Source organism: Emys orbicularis, chromosome 17, assembly GCF_028017835.1.
Source record: "Emys orbicularis isolate rEmyOrb1 chromosome 17, rEmyOrb1.hap1, whole genome shotgun sequence".
In the NCBI taxonomy this organism is placed as follows: Eukaryota; Metazoa; Chordata; order Testudines; family Emydidae; genus Emys; species Emys orbicularis.
In genome coordinates this window covers 15,482,720-15,502,319 of record NC_088699.1, presented here as the reverse complement: position 1 = coordinate 15,502,319, position 19,600 = coordinate 15,482,720, and the positions used below count along the sequence as shown (strand labels likewise).

At 41.8% G+C, this 19,600-nt stretch overlaps 1 protein-coding gene across 2 annotated transcripts in view; it reads left to right on the top strand.

The window, feature by feature from the left end:
• Positions 1 to 203: 203 nt before the first annotated feature.
• Positions 204 to 19,600, top strand: part of AUTS2 (activator of transcription and developmental regulator AUTS2) — a 947,473-nt gene continuing 928,076 nt past the window's right edge. For both annotated transcript variants that reach the window (XM_065418421.1, XM_065418420.1), the window contains exon 1: positions 204 to 497. In XM_065418421.1, coding sequence (XP_065274493.1) covers positions 204 to 497 — 294 coding nt within the window. The remainder of the gene's footprint in view (positions 498 to 19,600) is intronic.

The following is a 19,600-nucleotide window of genomic DNA, read 5'->3' as shown; positions in this document are numbered from 1 at the left end:
TGGAACCGCACTTGGATTCTTTTATTTCTCTCTTCTCTTCCCCCCCCCCCCCGCCCCTTCTCTCTCTCTCTGTCCTCTCCTCCTCCCTTTTTCTCCTCTCCCTCGCTCCCTCCCCCTTTATTCCATTGGGGAAGCCGGATTTGTGGCCGTGCTGGGGAGGGGAGGGGGGGAAGAGAGGGAGAGCGAGAGAGCGAGCAAGAGCCATGGATGGCCCGACACGATGCAACGGGCTTCGGAGAAAGAGGAGATCCAGATCGCAGAGAGATCGGGAGAGGCGATCCAAAGGCGGATTAGGAGGGGCCGCCGCCGGTGGGGCCAGCAGGACCAGGGTTGCTTCGGTCCTCTCTTCCTCAGGCTCGGAGAAGGAAGACAATGGGAATCCACCATCGTCCCGACCCAGACCCCCCAGGAGGAAGAGGCGAGAGCCCTCCTCGGCAGAAGAAGACATTATCGATGGCTTTGCAATGTGCAGCTTTGTCACTTTTGAAGCTTTGGAGGTAAGGCGACCCCCCGCCTCCCGCCCCGATGCTGCCGGTGTTCCGGGCTCATTGTTGGGTTAGGGGGGCGGAGGGAGAGATGGCAGGGAAATCTGTCTGGTGCCCCCTTCTCTCAGTCTCTCTCGCTGGCTTTCACACTCTTTCCTGCCTGCGTTTTCTCTCTGGATGGATAACAATGCAGCGCTCCCCCTTCTCCCCTCCCTCCCCCCCCCATAATTGCTGTGGCTGCCTGTCTGTTTTGTTTTGGCTGCAGTTGAGGGGGATTTTCCCCCTCCTCTCCAGCACTGGGGAGCGGTGGGGCTGCTTATTTTGCGGGGAGGGGGGCGTATTCTCCTTCACTAGGAGAAAGGAAAGTGGGGGGAGGGCTTAGCCTTCTTTATCCTGCATGGGGACCTCACCTCTTAAAGGGTTAAATGTACAGGGGGAAGGGGGGAATCCCTTGCTGACATCTAAAGGGCTTGTTACCCAATTGTCCCTTTTTTTTTTCTTCTCCGAAGTGCTTTTGCTTTTTGTGTGTGTGTGGAGAGCTCTGTCTCTTTCTTTATTCCTTGAACACCTGCAGCGTTGCTTTCCAAATGCACATTTCCCAGCCAGCCAAGCTTCTGCGGGGCGGGGGGTAGCAGGAGATTAAAAAGCGGGGTCTATTGCGATTGGGAGAGACCTATGTCAGGATAGATTTTTGGGGGGAGGCGGGGGAAGGATATAAAAATGGGAGGGGCGCTTTTTCCTCCTTGGGATGGAGGAGAGAGAAATGTTTGAACCCACAATCCATATGTGGGGAGGAGAGAGTTGTTGGCTGTGTGTGTGGTTTTTCTTTTCCGCCGACAACCAGAGCGTGTTGGTTGCAGCCCTTCTCTTCTGTCCCCCCCACTTCTCCCCTTCCACCAGAGCGGTGATAGAGGATCCAAATGAAACTTTTCTTGGCTATTCTGTAGGATTCGGATTTTTGGTGGTCACTTGCACTGGGCTATGTTCTGCAGGCATGGGGAACGGGTTGGTTGTGGCAGTAGTGTTTGAACGTTTCAGTCCTGATTGATTATCAAGGTTATACCTTTGGGGGGGGGGGTGTTTCTTGATATTTTGTGGGGAGGAGGAGGGAAGGCCTGATGAGAACCACTTACCAAGTACAAACACGGCTAAATGTCTGATTTCTAAGGTCTGTGTGTTTGGAGGATTGGAAGGGGGGAGGGAGGTTGTGGTCTGATTTATGTTTTTATTTTGTTTTGGTTATGTGTGTACTGGCCCTTTAATTTGGGGGACACCCCCCCTCTTTGAAACATGTGATGAAACAGCTCCTGTTCTGATCTGAAATGCTTCTGTGAATCCGAACTAAGGTCCCTGTCTCTGCTGCTGTCTCAGGACACATCAAAGAGACTGTTACAAGTGGTCCTACTTATTGTTGGTAGTCTTCCTAGTGCCTCCCAACCCTTGTTTTTTAACATGTACTATCACATCTGGGGGGCTGGCAATCAAACTGGAGGCACCAGCTGTTCTTGTCTTTAAAAAAAATTTAAAGACAAAACGTGATAGGAAACTGAATGCCGTTTAACTCACTGGATTTTTGTTTTTTTGTTACTTGCTGAATGTATCCAGTTTGTCTCCTTTTGAGCCCTGGAAGTTACCACTTTAGTGTCATTCCAGGATCCAGTCTGCCCTTTCTGGCTCAGGGCATATTACACTATTCAGGCTCTCTTAGAAAAGCACAACCTGTGCATTTCCTCCCCCCCACGGCCCCCAAACCTCCAAGCCTGATCAGGATACTGTTTAGTGTTTACTTCATTAAACAACATTTTAAAATAGTGTAATCCTGCACTGTGTAATCAAGGGGGATACAGTTGTTTTAGGATAACTTTGGCAGTTTATTTTAAGGGCCTTTGTTTATAAATGACACGTTGTAGAATTTTACCAAGTTTGTGTTGGGGAAGCCAGATTTATTTGGGTTTGCATTTCATGGAATTGCAACTGTAACAATTATGAACTGTCAAAATAAATGTGAAGATGCAACTGATCATTTAACAACAACAAAAAGTGTGTATTTAAACTATTTAAATATTTATCCAGTAATAATAGCATTCTGTTTCTTTACACTGGGATCCAAATTCTGTTCAGTTACGTCTGTATGAAGCCAGAGTAACTCCACTCTGCTCTCTGTATGTGTGTGTATATATATCTCCTCAATATATGGTTCACTCTATATGCATCCGAAGAAGTGGGTTGTAGCCCACGAAAGCTTATGCTCTAATAATTTGTTAGTCTCTAAGGTGCCACAAGTACTCCTGTTATTTTTGCGGATACAGACTAACACGGCTGCTACTCTGAAATCCACTCAAGTAACTTATTATAGTGTAACTGAAAGTGTGTATTTCTCAGGTAGAGACAAATTCTCAAGAGCATGAGTTGTGATCCCTAGTAAACAATCACCAGTTTTATAGCCCTGGCCTACCTTGGTGAGTACTTCGATGGGTAGCCCCATTCAAGCCAATGGGAGTACCTGTGTGACTAACTAGTGTTCCCCAACAGGAGAGAGATTTACACAGTTGGGCTTAGTAGACCAAAATCTGTTTTCACTCAAACATCCCATTCATGTCACTGGGTGTTCTGTTTAAATAAGGACTCCAAAATTTGGTCAAAATCCTTACTTTTTGGTGAGTACGTTTTATGGTCCGTATAAATGTTGGAGTTTCTATCAGCCTGCTCTTGTTTGAACTTGGTGAGGAGCTTTTATAAAATAACTTAAATTTGGCTTTGCTTGTTTTTTAAAGTGGAAATTAAAAATTCCCCCCTTTTTTTCCTTTTCTTCTTCTCTCTCTGCTAGTCGAAGAATGGCTACTAGTGGCTTCTTGTTGTAATTGTGCATCCCTTGAAAGGAGTTCACAAACATTTGCCAGCTTTGCCAGTTAATATTTTATTCAGATAAAACAATCGCCAGCACACTGAGATTTGACATAATTTAATATTCATGTGATAGATGGCACATCTTGAACTAATGATTTCATGCTGCATTGACAAATATTATTAGAAACTCACTTACAAAAACATAAGAATAAGACTAAATATATTTGAGAAAGCTCTGGATCAGAGAGACAGAAGGGTCAAGCACACTGGCCTAATGTGGCTGGGATTAATGTGTATGTTTCTTATGGCTACTTGACATTTTGGTTGAGACTTGAAAGTACTAGCAGGAAGACCTGATAGTCACTACTAAGTGAGATGATCTTGGTGGTGATCAGTGAGATGTGTAGGTGCTGAAATACTTGAGTGGACACATTGTTAATTTGAGTGGACACTTGTTAATTTACTTGGTGAGGGCCTGATCCAAAGCTAAGTGAAATCAGTGAGTCTTTCTATTGGTTTCAGTGGGCTTTAGTGCCTGATAACAGGAAAAAAATTGCCCCAAAATCTTTTTCTGTGGTTGAACTTCAAATATGAGCTCCAGATTCAATAACGTGGAAAGAGAGAGAGGGCTATTTCATCAGCAGGTGTAAATCAGTCTAGCACTAATCCAATCAATGGCACTACATCGATTTATACCAGTTGAGGATCCCACCCCAAAATCCAGAAAAGGAGAAGCAAAAGATGTTTCTTAAAGGTAGTAGTCAGACTAGGACAGTGACATGAGCGGCAGCTCTCTGTTTGAGAACACCTTTCCAATGAGAGTAGGGTGACCAGATGTCCCGATTTTTATAGGGACAGTCCTGATATTCAGGGCTTTGTCGTATGTAGGCGTCTATTACTCCCCACTCCCTGTCTCGATTTTTCACACTTGCTATCTGGTCACTCTAAGTGAGAGATCTCCCTTTGGTGGATGCATGGTGCTGCCCCTAATTTATTATTATGAATATTTTAGTGATTGAGCATGATGAAGCCAGTGGGCCCTATTCTTTTTCTAAACACATTGTGTTGGCACTACTGGGAAAAATGCCTCCTAATTGTGCAGCAGACTGGCTAGGATGTGGGAGGAATATTGTAAATGGATGACGTGTATGTACAGGGAGGATTGTGTAAGAGAGGGGATTCCATCTATGGCCGTTGTATCCAAAGAAGAGAGGTGTATGTCTGCTAATGCCAGTTGTGGTACACTGCACCTTGATAAAAGTTGTAGAATCATAGAATATCAGGATTGGAAGGGACCTCAGGAGGTCATCTAGTCCACCCCCCTGCTCAAAGCAGGACCAATCCCTAGACAGATTTTTGCCCCAGATCCCTAAATGGCCCCCCTCAAGGATTGAATTTACAACCCTGGGTTTAGCAGGCCAATGCTCAAACCACTGAGCTATCCCTTCCCACTCTCTAAGTCACCCAAGTTACTGTCTTGAACCAAAGCTACTTGTTTCACTGACTGCCACTCTCTAAGTCACTATTCTCTCTGGCATTTAGAGCCTTTTCCTTATCTGGCATGTAGGTAGGCACCTCTTATCTCTTGATGATTCTTATCTCTACAGCAGCATGTCTTGGTTTGCTTGGAGTAGTAGGTGGAAGAAGAAGAAAGGGGTGAAGGGAGAGTGGGACCTTACTGTTGTACAATGTTTCTGGATTCCTCAAACAACCAAGAAAATTAGGGGCTTGCAGTGAATGTTGCTTGTTAAGTACTGCTCGAGTGCAAATTTGCCAAGAGCGGTCCTAGCCTTGCCATAATTCTCTGGTTAGCAAAGGTAGCTTGTGGGCTTGACTTTGCCTAGCCTTGAAAGCCAGAGGATTCCTTTCATGCATTTGAAACCTTCAGATCTGATCCTTAGTTTACGCATCTGGGATGTATTCCTAGAATTTGCTATGAGGCACTGATCTCTTGTTGTGACTTTGCACAACATAAATTACTAGTTCCTTAGCTTCATTGTCCCTATATCTGCTCTCCTTGGCCTTTCAACTTCTTATTTGATGTGGAAGGAGAAAAGGAAGGGGGTTCAGTGCTCTGATTTGTGGTGGTCAGTACTCTGACCACTTTACTCAGCACAGCAACCAGAAGTGGTCCTGTGGTGTTTTTCTGATGAACAGTACTTGTGTGACTCTGGCCAACAATAGAATCTTCAGACTCTGTTTTGGCCAAGGGACAAGAAGGACTTTCCAGGAACCTCTTGGAATGAGGATGCCAAATTTTTTTCCATTTGTAACATTCCCTCTTTTGGTTTCTCTGTAATTAGCTGTGGCTATTTTGAGAGGGAGGTTTGTAGACTAGTGTTCTGGTGAGATAACACTTCACCAAATCTCCCAAAGCTTTGTGTGTATGTGTTGGGGGAGGGAACAGAAATTGACACAGTAATGGAGATGGCTTATTGTGATGAGAAATGAAATCTGACCTGAGCGTTGAGATAGCTTTGACCCAGGGAAGTACTTTTTTCCTGAGTCAGCTCAGCCCAGCCCTATAGAGTAAGCAGCTGGTTTTGTTTTCTGAACACTGAGCAATGTCGCTAGTTTTCCGTGTGGGCAATTGTTTAGCTTCGGCTTGGACTGTTTACCTGAAACAGGATGCACAGATAAAGCAAACATCAGATTTATAAACAACAAATGTGCATGCTGTATCTGACAGGGAGAAACCTACATTTAAATGGTGATTCTTGTTTCTTAACGCATGTCTACTGGTAACCTGTGTTAGATATGCTATGAGACTATGCTAAATTATTGTCTGGTAAAGCCCAGCATAATTAATTACAAATGGGAAAGGCTTACAAATGTATGTAAAGGAGCTGTTAATTGAGTTACAGATTCTGTATCAGATCATTCCATCCACCTAGAGTAAATTTAAGCAGTTGTTCCACTGATGTGGCTGCATGATGAAGGGAGATGTTAGTTATAGCAGCTCTATGTACTGAGAGAGAGAATGATGTAAGGGTAAAGTTTAACTGCCGGTGGGCACCAACAAGATGTGTAAGTAAGACGAAGTGTTTGGAAGATACCATGTGCTAAGTTCTTTTTCTGTATATTTGTCAGGCCCAGTTAATTACAATTCTGTGCATGCATCAGAGAACAGGATTTTGCCTTTAGTACTTACTGTGATACTACATATCATCATGTATGATCCATTGGAAAATTAAAATAAGTGTTTTTCTTGTATCTGAAGCTTCTATGTTCCTACATGTGAAGAAGAGGTCATGTATCACTGGGTTGGGTACCAGAAAGCATGGCTTGTGATGGTTCTTTCTTACCAGTCTCTTACCCTGCATGATTAATATGCCTGTATATTCCTTGAGTTTTCATCAAAACAAACACTTTGATCTGCCTTTTTTATCCCTTCTTATTACTGAAGAAACTTCATCTTCACACTGCTGCCAAGTGTTTATTCATTGCTGTCAGCAAATCTTGGTGGCCCTATGATGTTTGTTGACTACACAGATTATTAGGGGTTTGTCCTGTAACCTGTGTTTGCATGCGTGAGTGCTAAGATTTAGACCAACAGGGAACAGAAGGTAGTAACTTAAAGGTAAAATGTGCCAGTGGTGAGTAGTGTTAAGGTGGGTTCAGTTGGTACTGGTTGCAGGGGGTCAGTAGTGGAGACATTTCTCTTTCATTAAGAATGTAGAGGAAATGGTAAACTTATCAAGGATCAAATTTGTGGATGATCTGGGAAAGGGGGGTGGATCACCAAGGAAGATGCTAAACTGCAGAGTGACCTGGAGAAACTTAAAACTGGGATAAACCCCACAAGATGAGGCTCCAATGGGAACATTTTCAAAACTGTGTCTAAATTTAGGCATTTAAGTAAGTAGCTCGATATTTTTCAGAGAAGGAAATGTTTAGGCTACACAAGGATGAGATATTTAGATTACTGGGAGATTCAAGTGGTCTTTTTTGTCTCCGCTTTTGATGATTATGGGAGTTACACAAACATGTGAATAGGACAAGACACACACACACCCTTATTCTTCTCTATCATAGCATCATTTTCTTATCATATTTGGTGAGAAAGAGAGCTCTTTCTCCTTAAGTATCTGGAGTCTCTGCTAGGACGTGGGAGTCTGAAGAAATACACTTATAAAATAAGGATAAAGGATCAGGAACTCAGAAGGAAAATGATCACCACAGAAAGGGAAAGACATCAAGAGCCCAAGTAATTGAAAGAGTTACAACACTGAGATTGCTAGAGAAATATCAGGGACTGGACAGGATCACTGAGAAGTAGAGAGGTGTGTTACTTTCAGGTAAGATCTATTGCTTTATATGTAAATGTTCCTCTGGGAGATGGATACTGGCACTAACAGAGGGAGTATTGAGCAAAATCTGTTCCTGCTTAAAAAGCCCTTGTTGCTTTCCAGTTGGGAGGTGTCTGCCAGAATATTCTACAGTGTAGTCTATTTTTTAGAAACAGTCCTTTTATCAGTTTGAGTTGGAGCCCCCACCATGCTACTCTGGAGGTCTGACCTGCAGCTTTCTAATTATCTACAGTAAATTAGAAGTTTTCAATCTTTATTCTGAGCAACAATAAGTTGAGTCAGGCTTTAAAAATAGCCCAAGCTCAAGTTTAGTGAAGTCTCAAACACAATTAGTGAAAGGGTAATGGAGTTGGGAAGTTGTGGGCTGAAATGTGGAAATGTTTAACCCACAGTCTTCCTTTATTTGAATTTCAACATTCTGTTTGAGACAATCTAATGCCAGTTCTATTAAGGGTAATTGATTGCAATGCTTCTCTGTGCTTTTATGTATCATCCTTACTACTTATCAGTTTAATATCTGTGCTCTAGTTGGGGTTTGTCAAATCCCAAGCTGGGCTCTGCTGTACCCTTTACCTTTAAGATAATGAGTTGACTAATATCTTTAGATTCTTCTCCCTGGTAGGATAGCTTAGCACTAATCTTGACACTTTTATGTTTTGAGGAGGAGAGAGAAGATTTTAACTGAAAGGGTAAATCCTTAGAATGGGAAACCTTGGAAGGAAGTATTTTATTTTACTTTTTTGGGGGTGGGGAGGCGGGAGTGAGGGAGATGAAAATAAGTCAGCCTGAGAACTAGAATAGGATTCCCTGGCATTGTAAATATTGCTGTGTGTTTAATTTGATCACATTACATGACATGCTATCTGTGTGAATTTATGCTGATGTCACTGTATTTACCCAAATCTTGTTAGTATTAAAAACACGTGAAATGAAGGCACAGTTTACATGCCTAGATTTATTAACTTCTTCATGCTCTGGAGTTCTTGCTTGTGTGACTCTTATATTGTTACGTGCTCTTGGATGCAAAAAGTGTGATCATCTAAATGTCATAATGGTCACTCCACAGCACTTCTTGTGTCCTTTTAGGATATTTGTGTGAACTTCCTCTCTGAGGAACTGTGTCTTAACATTTTGAATTAATTAACATTCTTTCTATTAAATTGCACCTAGAGCAGGTAGACTTTTTTTATTATTATTATTTTTAATCAAGCTGGTGCCATTACCCTGCTAGAGCCAATCTTTACATATATGTCACAAGCTCATTCAGCAATCAGCCGTCCTAATCTAATGTAAAGAGGCTGCATGTTCTGTAAGGGTTGTTGTCTGAGTTAAGCTGTCTGGGATAGGTTTTGTGGATGCTGCAGGATGACTGTGCAGAGTCAGATCAGAAAGATGAATTGTGGCATTCAGTAGTAGATTGCAATTCTTTCTCTGGCAGAGTTCACCGCACTGCATTGGGTTAGTCACCGCATGTCCCCTACTTAAGAGGATCATAGGCAGTTAGAGGAAGATTTGTAAAATGTGGGGTTCATTCCTGCCCATTTTGCAAGTAATACTCTAAAAAGCTTTCATTCAAGGATCTCACAGAGCTTTTACTGATGCTGCAACTGCCAATGCTATGGAGGGGTGTTAAACCTATTTTACAGGTGTTTAAACTGAGGTACATACATTTGCCAAAGTGCATGTAGGGGCACCTTCTTGAATGCATCTGACTGGGCTTGTGTAGTGTGAGATGTACACATGCAGGGGACACACACACACACACACACTTACATGTGGTCCTGACTTGTGTGCACATCAGTCATTGGGCAAATCAGGCAGGTCCAAAAGTGCATGCACATGTTGGAAAATGTGGGGCTGAGGGGACTTGTCCAGGGTCACAGTGGGAGTCCACATCAGAGCCAGGTACACTGGCTTCTGTTCCTTGGCTTCAATTAATAGACAACCTGGTATCCATTGTACCACAGTGAAACATGAATATTGGTTGCCATTAGCTGAAAATAAAGAACAGAAGCAAAAATGAGATTATATTATGTGAAGTTAATTGACAGTTGAGGCTGGTTGCAAAAAGAGGGAAAAGTCATGGCTTTATCATGGCCAAAAAGTTCAAAAGTCTTTCTTTTAATTTTTAAAAGTCATAGCGCACAATGTTTTAATGAATAGTAAGCATTTGGCTACTGGAACTTTGTGAAGTCAAATATTTTTTGTTTCACAATAAAATGTTAACAGTTTCATGGACTTTCAACAATGATTTGAAAATCTTTAGAGCACTATTACAGCAGTCAGACATGGAGGCAAATCTGGGGAAAATGAAGTTTTTTGCTCAGTAGTAGGCTGGTTGGGGTTACAGAGACCATCGTGTTTAGTGGTACGGTACATAGTGGGGATAACACTTACCATAAATAGCCCCTTATACTATAATGTCTGCAAGCACCTACCTCTTTATTTCCACACAAAGTTGCATGGGAAGTCCGAGGGACTCCACGCAAGTTAGGGGCACTGTACCAAATATTAACTAATCCTCACAATGTCTATGAGGTAGGTAAGGATATTTTTAGCTTCCCCATTATAGGGAAGAAATGGCTATGGATTTACCCGACACCATGCAATATGTCAGTGGCAGACCAGTCATTAGAAGTCATTCCTACAGTCTGTGAGGTGCATGCGGTATATCTTCCTCCCGTTGGCCTGTTGCTAGCTTTTCACATTAGTTTTGTCAGTTGCACATTTTACCTGTTACTAAAGTTTAGATAAGTAGAAATATCATTACTTAAGGCATTGATTTCCCCCCCCCTCCCTCCCACATAAAGCCCTAAATGACCTGAGACCTTCCGATCTGACAAACCACCTCTCTCCCTGTGACCTTCTTTTGTGGTTGAAATCATTAGGGCACTCTAAGTGAACCCCTTATTACTTTAAAGGAGGAGGGGGGCTGCTAGTCATGTGTCTTCTGTAAGAGCCCTTTCCAGCACACGCTCTCTCCACCTCATTCTGAATTAGGCCAAATCTAGTGACCTTCCAGGCATGCTGTAAAGGCCTGTCTGTTTTGAATGGGCATTGGTGGAGGGCTGAGGCAATAGACAGTAGGATTGTCCAGTGATATTGCGTGGTGAGCAGGGAGAAGGTTTGAGAAGAGACATGCTGCTGCTTTGGACAACTTCTGTTGTAATCCCTTTTAGTATTGTGATTTCTAAGGCCTAAGTGCCCTTGATGTACATTGGATTGGCACTCTTTGGTGTGACAGTCTTCCCTCTTTTTTTTTTTTTTTTTTTTTTTTTTTTTTAAGATCACATTAAATACTGAAACTCATTGTGTGAGGTTCAGAATATGGATACCCTCTTTTAAGGGGACACATTTATTTTCTTAGTTTTTGCTTTTTGGATATTACCACATTTTTACTGGCTGGCTATAGTGTTCCTATGCAGTGACTCTTCCAACATTAGTCATTTTAACTATGGAAAAAAATAATAAATGCAATTATTGTGGTTCAACAGCTGAGTCTGCTGGACTTTAAAAATAAATGTTAATGAGTTCTGGGTTCCGAAAGATACATCTGGTGAATGGATTTGCCAAATTTCCAACCTCAGAATGTGTGTTGAAAAACCCAGTGAATTATGTAGTTACAAAAGTGGATCTTTATATGTTTATAAGACCTCAGTCCACTTGACTTATATTTCTCTAACTACAAACATTCTCCCCAGAAAATGTAATCCAGAAGGAGACACACATCTCTGTGAATTTGTGGCAGTATGCTGCTAGTAGTCAACTTTTGAAGAACCAATAAATCTATTAAAATCTTGTTTCTGGATGGGGGGAAAAAAGGGATGGTTGAGACTTTGAATGTGCATGATGTGTGGGCTAATACATTGTGGCTGTTTGCTGCTGAACCAGAAAACTTGTAACAACTATTTATCGTGTGTGTGTGTGCCATTTACATAATGAAGAAATTTCATGAGATTGTACTAACGAATCAAGATGAATGTAATTAAAAGAGAAGCAAATTGACACTTCTAGATTAAAGGCAAACTGTAAACTAATACACCTGTATGCTATCATTTATGTATTAGATGTCTGGGGCAGTCTGCCAGATATGCAAATAAAAAGACATTGACAAATTTCCTTGGATGTGTGGTGGTGGAAAACACAACTATTTTACTTTACCTAGCATCGTCTGGGTTTGCCACAACAATAGAATTTAATAATTGCATGTCCCTGACACCTCATGACCAGAATGTGATAAATAATAAACAGAGGTGGTGGGGAGGAGGAGAAAATATATGGTCTTGCTATCAAGGTGACTGACAAATGGGAGGAGTACACCTTACCGTGGAGCTTAAAGTTGTAAACCAGATTGTGAGACTCACCATTTCAGATATTTCCCAACACTTGAACTATGTGGTACTTGTGGATCTGTGTTGACTTTCAATAGGATTTGTGCTTTCTTAGGTGTGTTTGAAAACTCCACCGAAGATACCTAACGCTCCCTTCTATCCCCATGCTGTTGCTGCTCTCAATAGTCAACGACATGAGTTCTAAACATAGATGTTTTGGGCATATTGGGCCAAGTTCAGATCTGATGCAAAGTGGCCTTGTGCATTCGTACACCTGTTCTGAATTTGGCTCATCGTCTGTTTCAAAGGACTTCCTCTCAAGCTATGGTCTGGCTCTCAACATGGTTTGCCTAACTCTTAAGGCTCTGAAGATGCTGTCACTGTGGATAAGGATTTCACCAGTGCTATAAAATGATTTCTCAGACTAGAGTGCGAAGGGAATTTCTTACGTCTTGTTAATTAGGACCAAGCACCCTAATGGGAATGTTTGAAAGAACCTATCTTTAGACGTTTTTGCAAGGTTCCAGGTCTCTGCCTTAATGAGTGACTGACCAAAGGAATGTCTCCCCCTTTAAGTAAATGCTTTGCACTACTTATAGTCCCGTCCTTTTCAGAGGATCTCCGATACTAGGGAAACCTTGATTAAGCTAGCAATGTTATAGGTAGGATAGTATTGCATCAGTTTTTATGGATGGTTAAATTAAGGGGCTAAAGATCGGACTTCACTAGGCTTTGAGTCAGGCCTGGAATTACCAGCCCCAAGTTCATACTGAATCAGTGGCAGAGCGAATCTAGGAATCCTGATTTCCAGTGCACTTCAGTCACTAGACCTTTCCTTTGATCTAAATAAAATCATGCTGTGATCGGTAATTTTAGAGAAGGGTGTTTTGCATAATGCAAAATTTGTTCCTGGCTACCTGCATAAAAGCACAAAAATGCATGTTGTGTTTATAATTTTTATAGATAATTAAAGCCTTTTTTCTTTTACTACACATGGACATGGAAGAAGATCGATCATGCCAAGTGCGCGGCTTCCAAGTGGATTTTTAAATGCTAAGTTTTTGTCTTTGATACTTCAACTTTTCTCCACCTTTAATCTTTCATGAGTGCAAGCTTCAAAAAGATCATCAGTAAAACATGCTTTTATCTTCATTAATTCAAAACCATTCATTTTTTAACTGCAATTACAATCCTTTCAAGTTTCCTCTATATTAATGAGTAAATTTCCCCCCATCTTTATTTTTTTCATGCCTAAATACTGCCCTCTTGCCTAAATTGAAAGGTACATTGTAAGTATAGGTGGTTTTCTTTGCCTTGGCTAGTATTTCAGCTTCCAGGAAGTAATATTTCTCCTGGACTAAAGGCTTTGACAGACTGTTGTACAGCTTCATTGGATTATTTGTTGTTGTTGAGGAGTTGACAATGATAAGTACTGGATCTTGCACTTGTCTTTAGTATCCAGCTGTAGACACAGTTATAATTTCATCTTGTATCTGTGTTTCTTCTATAATGTGGTATAGTGACATTTCCTGTGTATGTGGTTAGGAGCAGTAAGGATTCGTTTGTTTATATAAATCAGTTGATTAGTAAAATTTACTTATTTTTTTTGTCTTTATGGAAGTTTTAGGCTGGTTTTATTTCTGTTCTTTCATTAGAAATGGAACCCTTGATAATCACTATTCCTTTCTTCACCTTCCCTGTTTTTATCCTCCCTTTTATTTACATAAAACATAAGGGAAGAGATCCCTAAGCTGCTTATTGGACAGAAACAGAATCATAAATCTGGGTTTCCATTCGACTGAAGCCCCTTTCAGCAAGTCTGGTGGTGCAAAGGCTCCGTCCGTCTCAGCCCTGCTTTCAGCTTCTCTATTTGGACGGTGGTTCTCAACCAAAGGTCTTCCAAGGAGTACTCAACTCCTCTAGATCCGTTCCTCCTCTTCTCCCCCCCCCCTTCCACTAGGGGGCGTGTGTGTTGCAGGATGGGTTTAAGGGGATTCCAAATGCAGGGCCAGCATTAGGCGGTAGCAAGCATTTGCCTGGGGCCCCATGCCACAGAAGCATAGGTGCTCAAACTAGGGGTGCTGGTGCATCCCCCTGGCTTGAAGTGGATTCCATTATATGCAGGGTTTACAGTTTGGTTCAGTGGCTCTCAGCACCCCACTACACTAATTGTTCCAGCTCCCTTGCACAGGGAGCCCCACCGACTGTGGCTTGGGCTTCAGACAAGGCTGACAGGTGGACAAATGGGCTTAAGTATCACCCTGAAATGTAAGTAAAATATTTATATTCCAGTCGGTGATGCTCCTTGTATTGTTCTATTTTTTTTAATAAGGAAGCAGTTAAATGAGGTGAAATTTGGGATATGCAAGACAAACGAGACTCCTGGAAGAGGTATAGGAGTCTGGAAAGGTTGAGAACCACTGAATTTGTAGGGGCTTGGGAATGGAAGGGAGGAGAGACGTTTGGAGCAACCTGCAGTCCACCTATTGTCTGCTTTCTAGGGGCCGGTGAAGCGTAAATCGGAGCAGCCCTGAGGCTGCTCTAACTGATGCTTGGGACTGGGAAGGCCCTTGAATATCCCAGAATACAAGAGAATGATAGTAATTTAAAGCTGCCTTTGTCTCCCTACTCCAGCTGCAGGAACTGGAACTGGACAATCGGACATTAAGAGTTTAGAGATCGTAGTGTCCTGTTGTCAGGCAGACCATCCTCCTGCCAATGCTGAATAAATTCCTACGGTCTGTTCTTAAATGTTTGGTACTGTTTTCAATGACTCAAGATAATTACATTTTCCTTTGTGGGTCCATTCCACAAACTTGGATGCCCCACTGTTAAACTTTTCCTGAGATATACCTTTCAGTTTCTTTAATTTCATCCCATTATTCCTAGTCCTATTCCTTTGATCCACCTCTCTCATTAGTGTTTACACCCTTCCGATACTTGTGCACAGTTGCATATGTCATTCATGTAAAGCCAAATAGTCTCTGAACAAATGCAGTAATGAATGGGGTAGCTTTATGGAAAAGCATATAAATATCCGTTTTCTGATGGAACCAGGTACTAGAAGGTCCCTTTAATGGAGAGCTTTGTTGTGACTAGCCTTTTGAGACGTGCTTTGCTTGCTCTCGCTATTTTGTACCCTGACACAAATGGCTCTAGTATCCTCATTTGCACATTTCTACATCTGTTATCCATATTTCACATTTGTTCTGGCTGCAGTCTTATTTTGTTTTGCAAAATCTACCTGAGATTAGGGACGGAGATGTATGTTTGCTGAGGCAGCTTTGGAAATTGCATTGTTGAAATACAGCCCATATGGGCCATTGTAAAATGGTTACTGCAGCATATAATTGCCTTCACAATGATGTGCTTTGTCATTTTACTTCAATCTTCAAAGAGGCACTGCTGTAGCCTGCTGACAGCAGTGGTGGTATTCAAAAACATATGGATTTGCAAAGGCATTACACTGTCCTTCGTTCAAGGGTTAGATTACAGTGTTGGAGCATGGGTCACTACATTTTCAGTAGGTAGCTATCCGATAGCCTACACTGGACTACGTTGGTAAATGTTAGGCATTAGCAATGGATTTTATTTATTGATTTAAAAATATCTAGTGATATCTGCATGGGTGTACGGAGGTGGCAGAATCCATGCAGCCATAAATTCTCCATATAGTAGTAGTGTCTCTGAAGAACTTGGGCCTTGTTACCCTTCTTGACTCGTATTCCTCATTCGGGGCTTCCCACCACCACTGCAAATGCTTCGGGAGAGATTGGAGGTAGCTTTCCATACAACCTGCAAGAGTTCAAAAAATCACGCATTGGGCTCCCTAAAATCATGACACTGGATTAAAAATCAAGTGTGGTGTTGTTGTTTTTTTGTTTTTTTTTCTTTCCTGCAGCTGAGGACTAGAAACTTTCAGTAAAATAAAACTGAAATGGTCACATGACTCCAGGAGCTGGGGCTTTAAGAAATATCAGACCTCCCCATTAAAATGGTCAGAGGTAGCAACAGTGTAAATCATCTAGATGTGACCTTGCACATGGGAGCACTTGAGATTTCTCGATCATAGGGTTTAAAATCAGAAGGGACCTACAAATCATCTAGTCTGTCCTCTTCCTGTATGTCACAGGCCACCGACACCACCCAGACCTGCATACTAAACCCAACAATTGAAATCAGACCCAAGTATTAACGTCAATAGTCTAGTCTCCTATGATGTGCCAGGCAGTGCAGCCTAAATTGCTCGCTGTTGTTGTGGATTTCAGTGATAATATAAAAAGAAGGGGGAGGATTTCAGGCCTGGGAAATTGTAGGGGTAACACATTGAAAGCATAAATAAGACACCCCCTTTTTTAAAACTCCTGCTCCTCCTCCCCCCATAATCCTGCTTCACCATATGTTTCTAGAGCATGCACAGAAACAAACAAATAATAATAAAAAAAAGTCCATAAACCGTTACCATTCTTTATCTGGCACTTAACATGTAATGTAGCTTTGACAGTAACCAGGCTAAAGGGACTTCATATGTACACATCACAAATACCTTTCCCATTGGCAGAAATCATAAAGAAACCTTTGCCTGGAAATTCCCCTCCCATCCCCATTGTCTATCTTCACCCAAAAAGCCGACTTGGTGGTGTCACTTCGGTCAGCCGCAGTCACATCACCTTCTGACTCTCTTGCACCAGCAAAACACTGCTGTTTGCGTTTGCAAGCTTGCAGAGATGCATAAATCCCTCTCAAACCCACTGTCCCATTATCTCATTCTTCAGAGATGTTCTTTAGTTAAGACGTGGGCTCAACTTCTGGCTCTGCCACAGGACTCCCTGTGTGACCTTGGGTGAGTCACTTAGCCCTGGGTTCAGCATAGCATTTTAGCTCAAGAGGGACAGCTTTAGGCTTCACTTTATGCATGTACTTACCTTAAATGCTTTGCTGACCTGGGCTCTTAAGTCCTGATTCAAGATCGTGCTTAAGCATATGCTTAAAGAGATTTTAAGTAAAGCACGTAGTTAAGTGTGGTCTTAAACTGAGGCCTTAATCTCACTGTATGTCGGTTCTCCCCATCTGTAAAATGAGTCTGTTAATACTTCCCTACCTCCGAGTGTTGTCAGGGTAAATTCACTAACGTCTGTGAGGTGCTCCATTGTAAGGTTTTGGGCTAAATATCTAGATAGTGTCATAGGGACTATCAGGCTGAACACACCTACCCAGTTATAAGTTGTGTGACTGAATAGAATACATTTTAGGTAACTGATCATCAAACCCTTTCTAAACAAAACCAACACTGTGAGCCCAAACTATATTGACAGTGATTGTTTTAGTACAGAAAACTGACAGTGTCTTCCTGTGGCAGTACCTGATGAACGTGCTATTTTTCTCTGAACTGCAAATTTTATAGTAATGTGAAAGTTAGCATTTAGTCAGGTTTTGCTTGAGTTTTAAATCAACTTCTGACAGCCTCTCTCCAAGCTGTGGCTTGTATCAAGGCTAAGCTACAGCAGTATCTTCAAATCCACTGCAGAGCAAAGGAGAAAAAAATCCTTGTTGCAGCTTTGAGAAATGTTAAAGGACATATTGCTGATTCTGGCAGCTGGGACTGTGATAAACAAATTAGAACTGTCATTACTTCCAGGGAATCCTAGTGTAATATGTATGTGTCAGTGCTAGGATATCTCTATCACAAAGTGGCCCTGTAAAAGTTAAATGAGGATTTTTTAAAATATTTTAAATACTTGGATAACACATTGAAAAGCAAAGTCGCTGTGTGATCAGGGTTTGTGCAAGACGAATCCTAGAGTCGTGTACTGTATGTGGCATGTATTTGCATGTGGCAGCAAATAATCCAGAGATGAAAAGGCTAAGGGCCTAATCCAGAATTCATTAGTCCGATGCATAGACATCAATTAACACCATTGCACTTTGCATCAGGCCCTAAATAAGGCTGATTCAGGAAAACCTTTAAGTACATCCCTGTTGATGATATGTACCTCTCTGTAAAGCGCTTTTGAGGGCTCCTGATGACGATAACTATGTAAGAGCTAAGTATTAGGCATGTGGTTAAAATTAATAGAAAATGCTTAAAATTAAGCACATGCTTAAATACTGTCATGAACAGGGATGGAATTAAGCATGTTCTTGAATACTATCTTTAAGCAGGGCCTTACTAACACAAGCTTGCTGTTTTTATTTTTGGTGCTGTGTGTGTGGGGGGGCAATTGTGTTCAGACCCTGTAAAATACTGAGTGTGAGAGTTGAGGGCTCTCAGCACCTACAGAATCAAGCCCTTGCAGAGAGAAGTCTTGTGCGTCGTCTGTTGCGGAGAAGGGATGTATTTTCTGAGCATTGCCGCTTTGCTTGCGGGTATGCCTGATAATTACATAGCAATGACAAAGCATCAAGATCTCCCTGGCAAGTAGCACCACCCTTGGATTCTGGAGATGTACAAACTGAGGTCCTCCACCTCCCCTTGACGCTTCTGCTTCCACCCATGTATCTCTGTGCTCCCCAGTACTGACTAAATAGGTGGCAAGATTCAAATCACCACTCTATGAATGGAGTTGAGTTCACTCTCCACAATAGCTCACCAGAGGCCTGTTTTGTTTCAGAACATTGATTAAATAAATATTCCTGTGCATACAAAAGAGGAGAAATCTGTTAAAGCACTCTGCAGTTATTTTTTCCCTGCAGTTATTTTTCCATTAGCAGCAAGGAGCTCCCTTTAATTTTTCTGCCGCCTCCTCCACCCCGCCCCCCACAAACACCTTCTAATGCCTGAGTAATGTGCAAACAATCTAACCTCCCTCCAGTTCAGATACGCTAACAGATTAGCTGTGGCTCAATTATGTTTTGATAACCCCTGGTACTCTGTGCAGGGTGTTGTTAAGTGGTTCATGCCAGCATTTTCGATGAAGAGGACATTTTCCCATTTCATTTCAATATTCACTCTATTAGATAACTATTTTCCATAGCACCATTTGGGCACATGGTGCTGCAAAATAAGCTATTGCAAAATATTGACAGTTTGGGCAGAGTATCAGACTTCTGGAGAAATGCAAAAAACGCTGACTGTATTTATTTATTTCCCCCGTCTTCCTATTGAGGTGAAAGTTATTCTACATAGTCAATGTCAAATAGTGAAGAGGTAGGAGAGTGAGTGTGTGTATATGTGTTTATATATGTGTATATAAAAAACGTTAAGGAAAAAGACCCAATTCTGATTCTGCTTATATTAATGTCAGCCAGATGTGGCTGTTCTAATCAATGGAGTTCAATTGGTGTAAAACAGGTGCTTGTCAGATCAAAATCCTGTCAAAAGTGTCTTTGAAGAAAAACAGCTGGTTCTGAGCTCAACAGACATCTGCAGCGCCTACATCATGAGTTATTAGTTAAAAGTAACGGTCCAGATTTGGATCTGATGCTACTTTAAATGTGGAAAAATGCTCTTGAAATATCAAGTATCAAGGCATTCCTCTGTCTTTACGCTGGTGTAACTGAGATCAGACTCTGGTGGAAAGAGTAGCTTGATGGGAATGACTGACAAGCTAGTTTAATTGAAAATAGCTTCTTTCAGGTAAGACGTATTGCCAGTTTAGACCCATCAGAAATGGGCCTTTGCCATCAG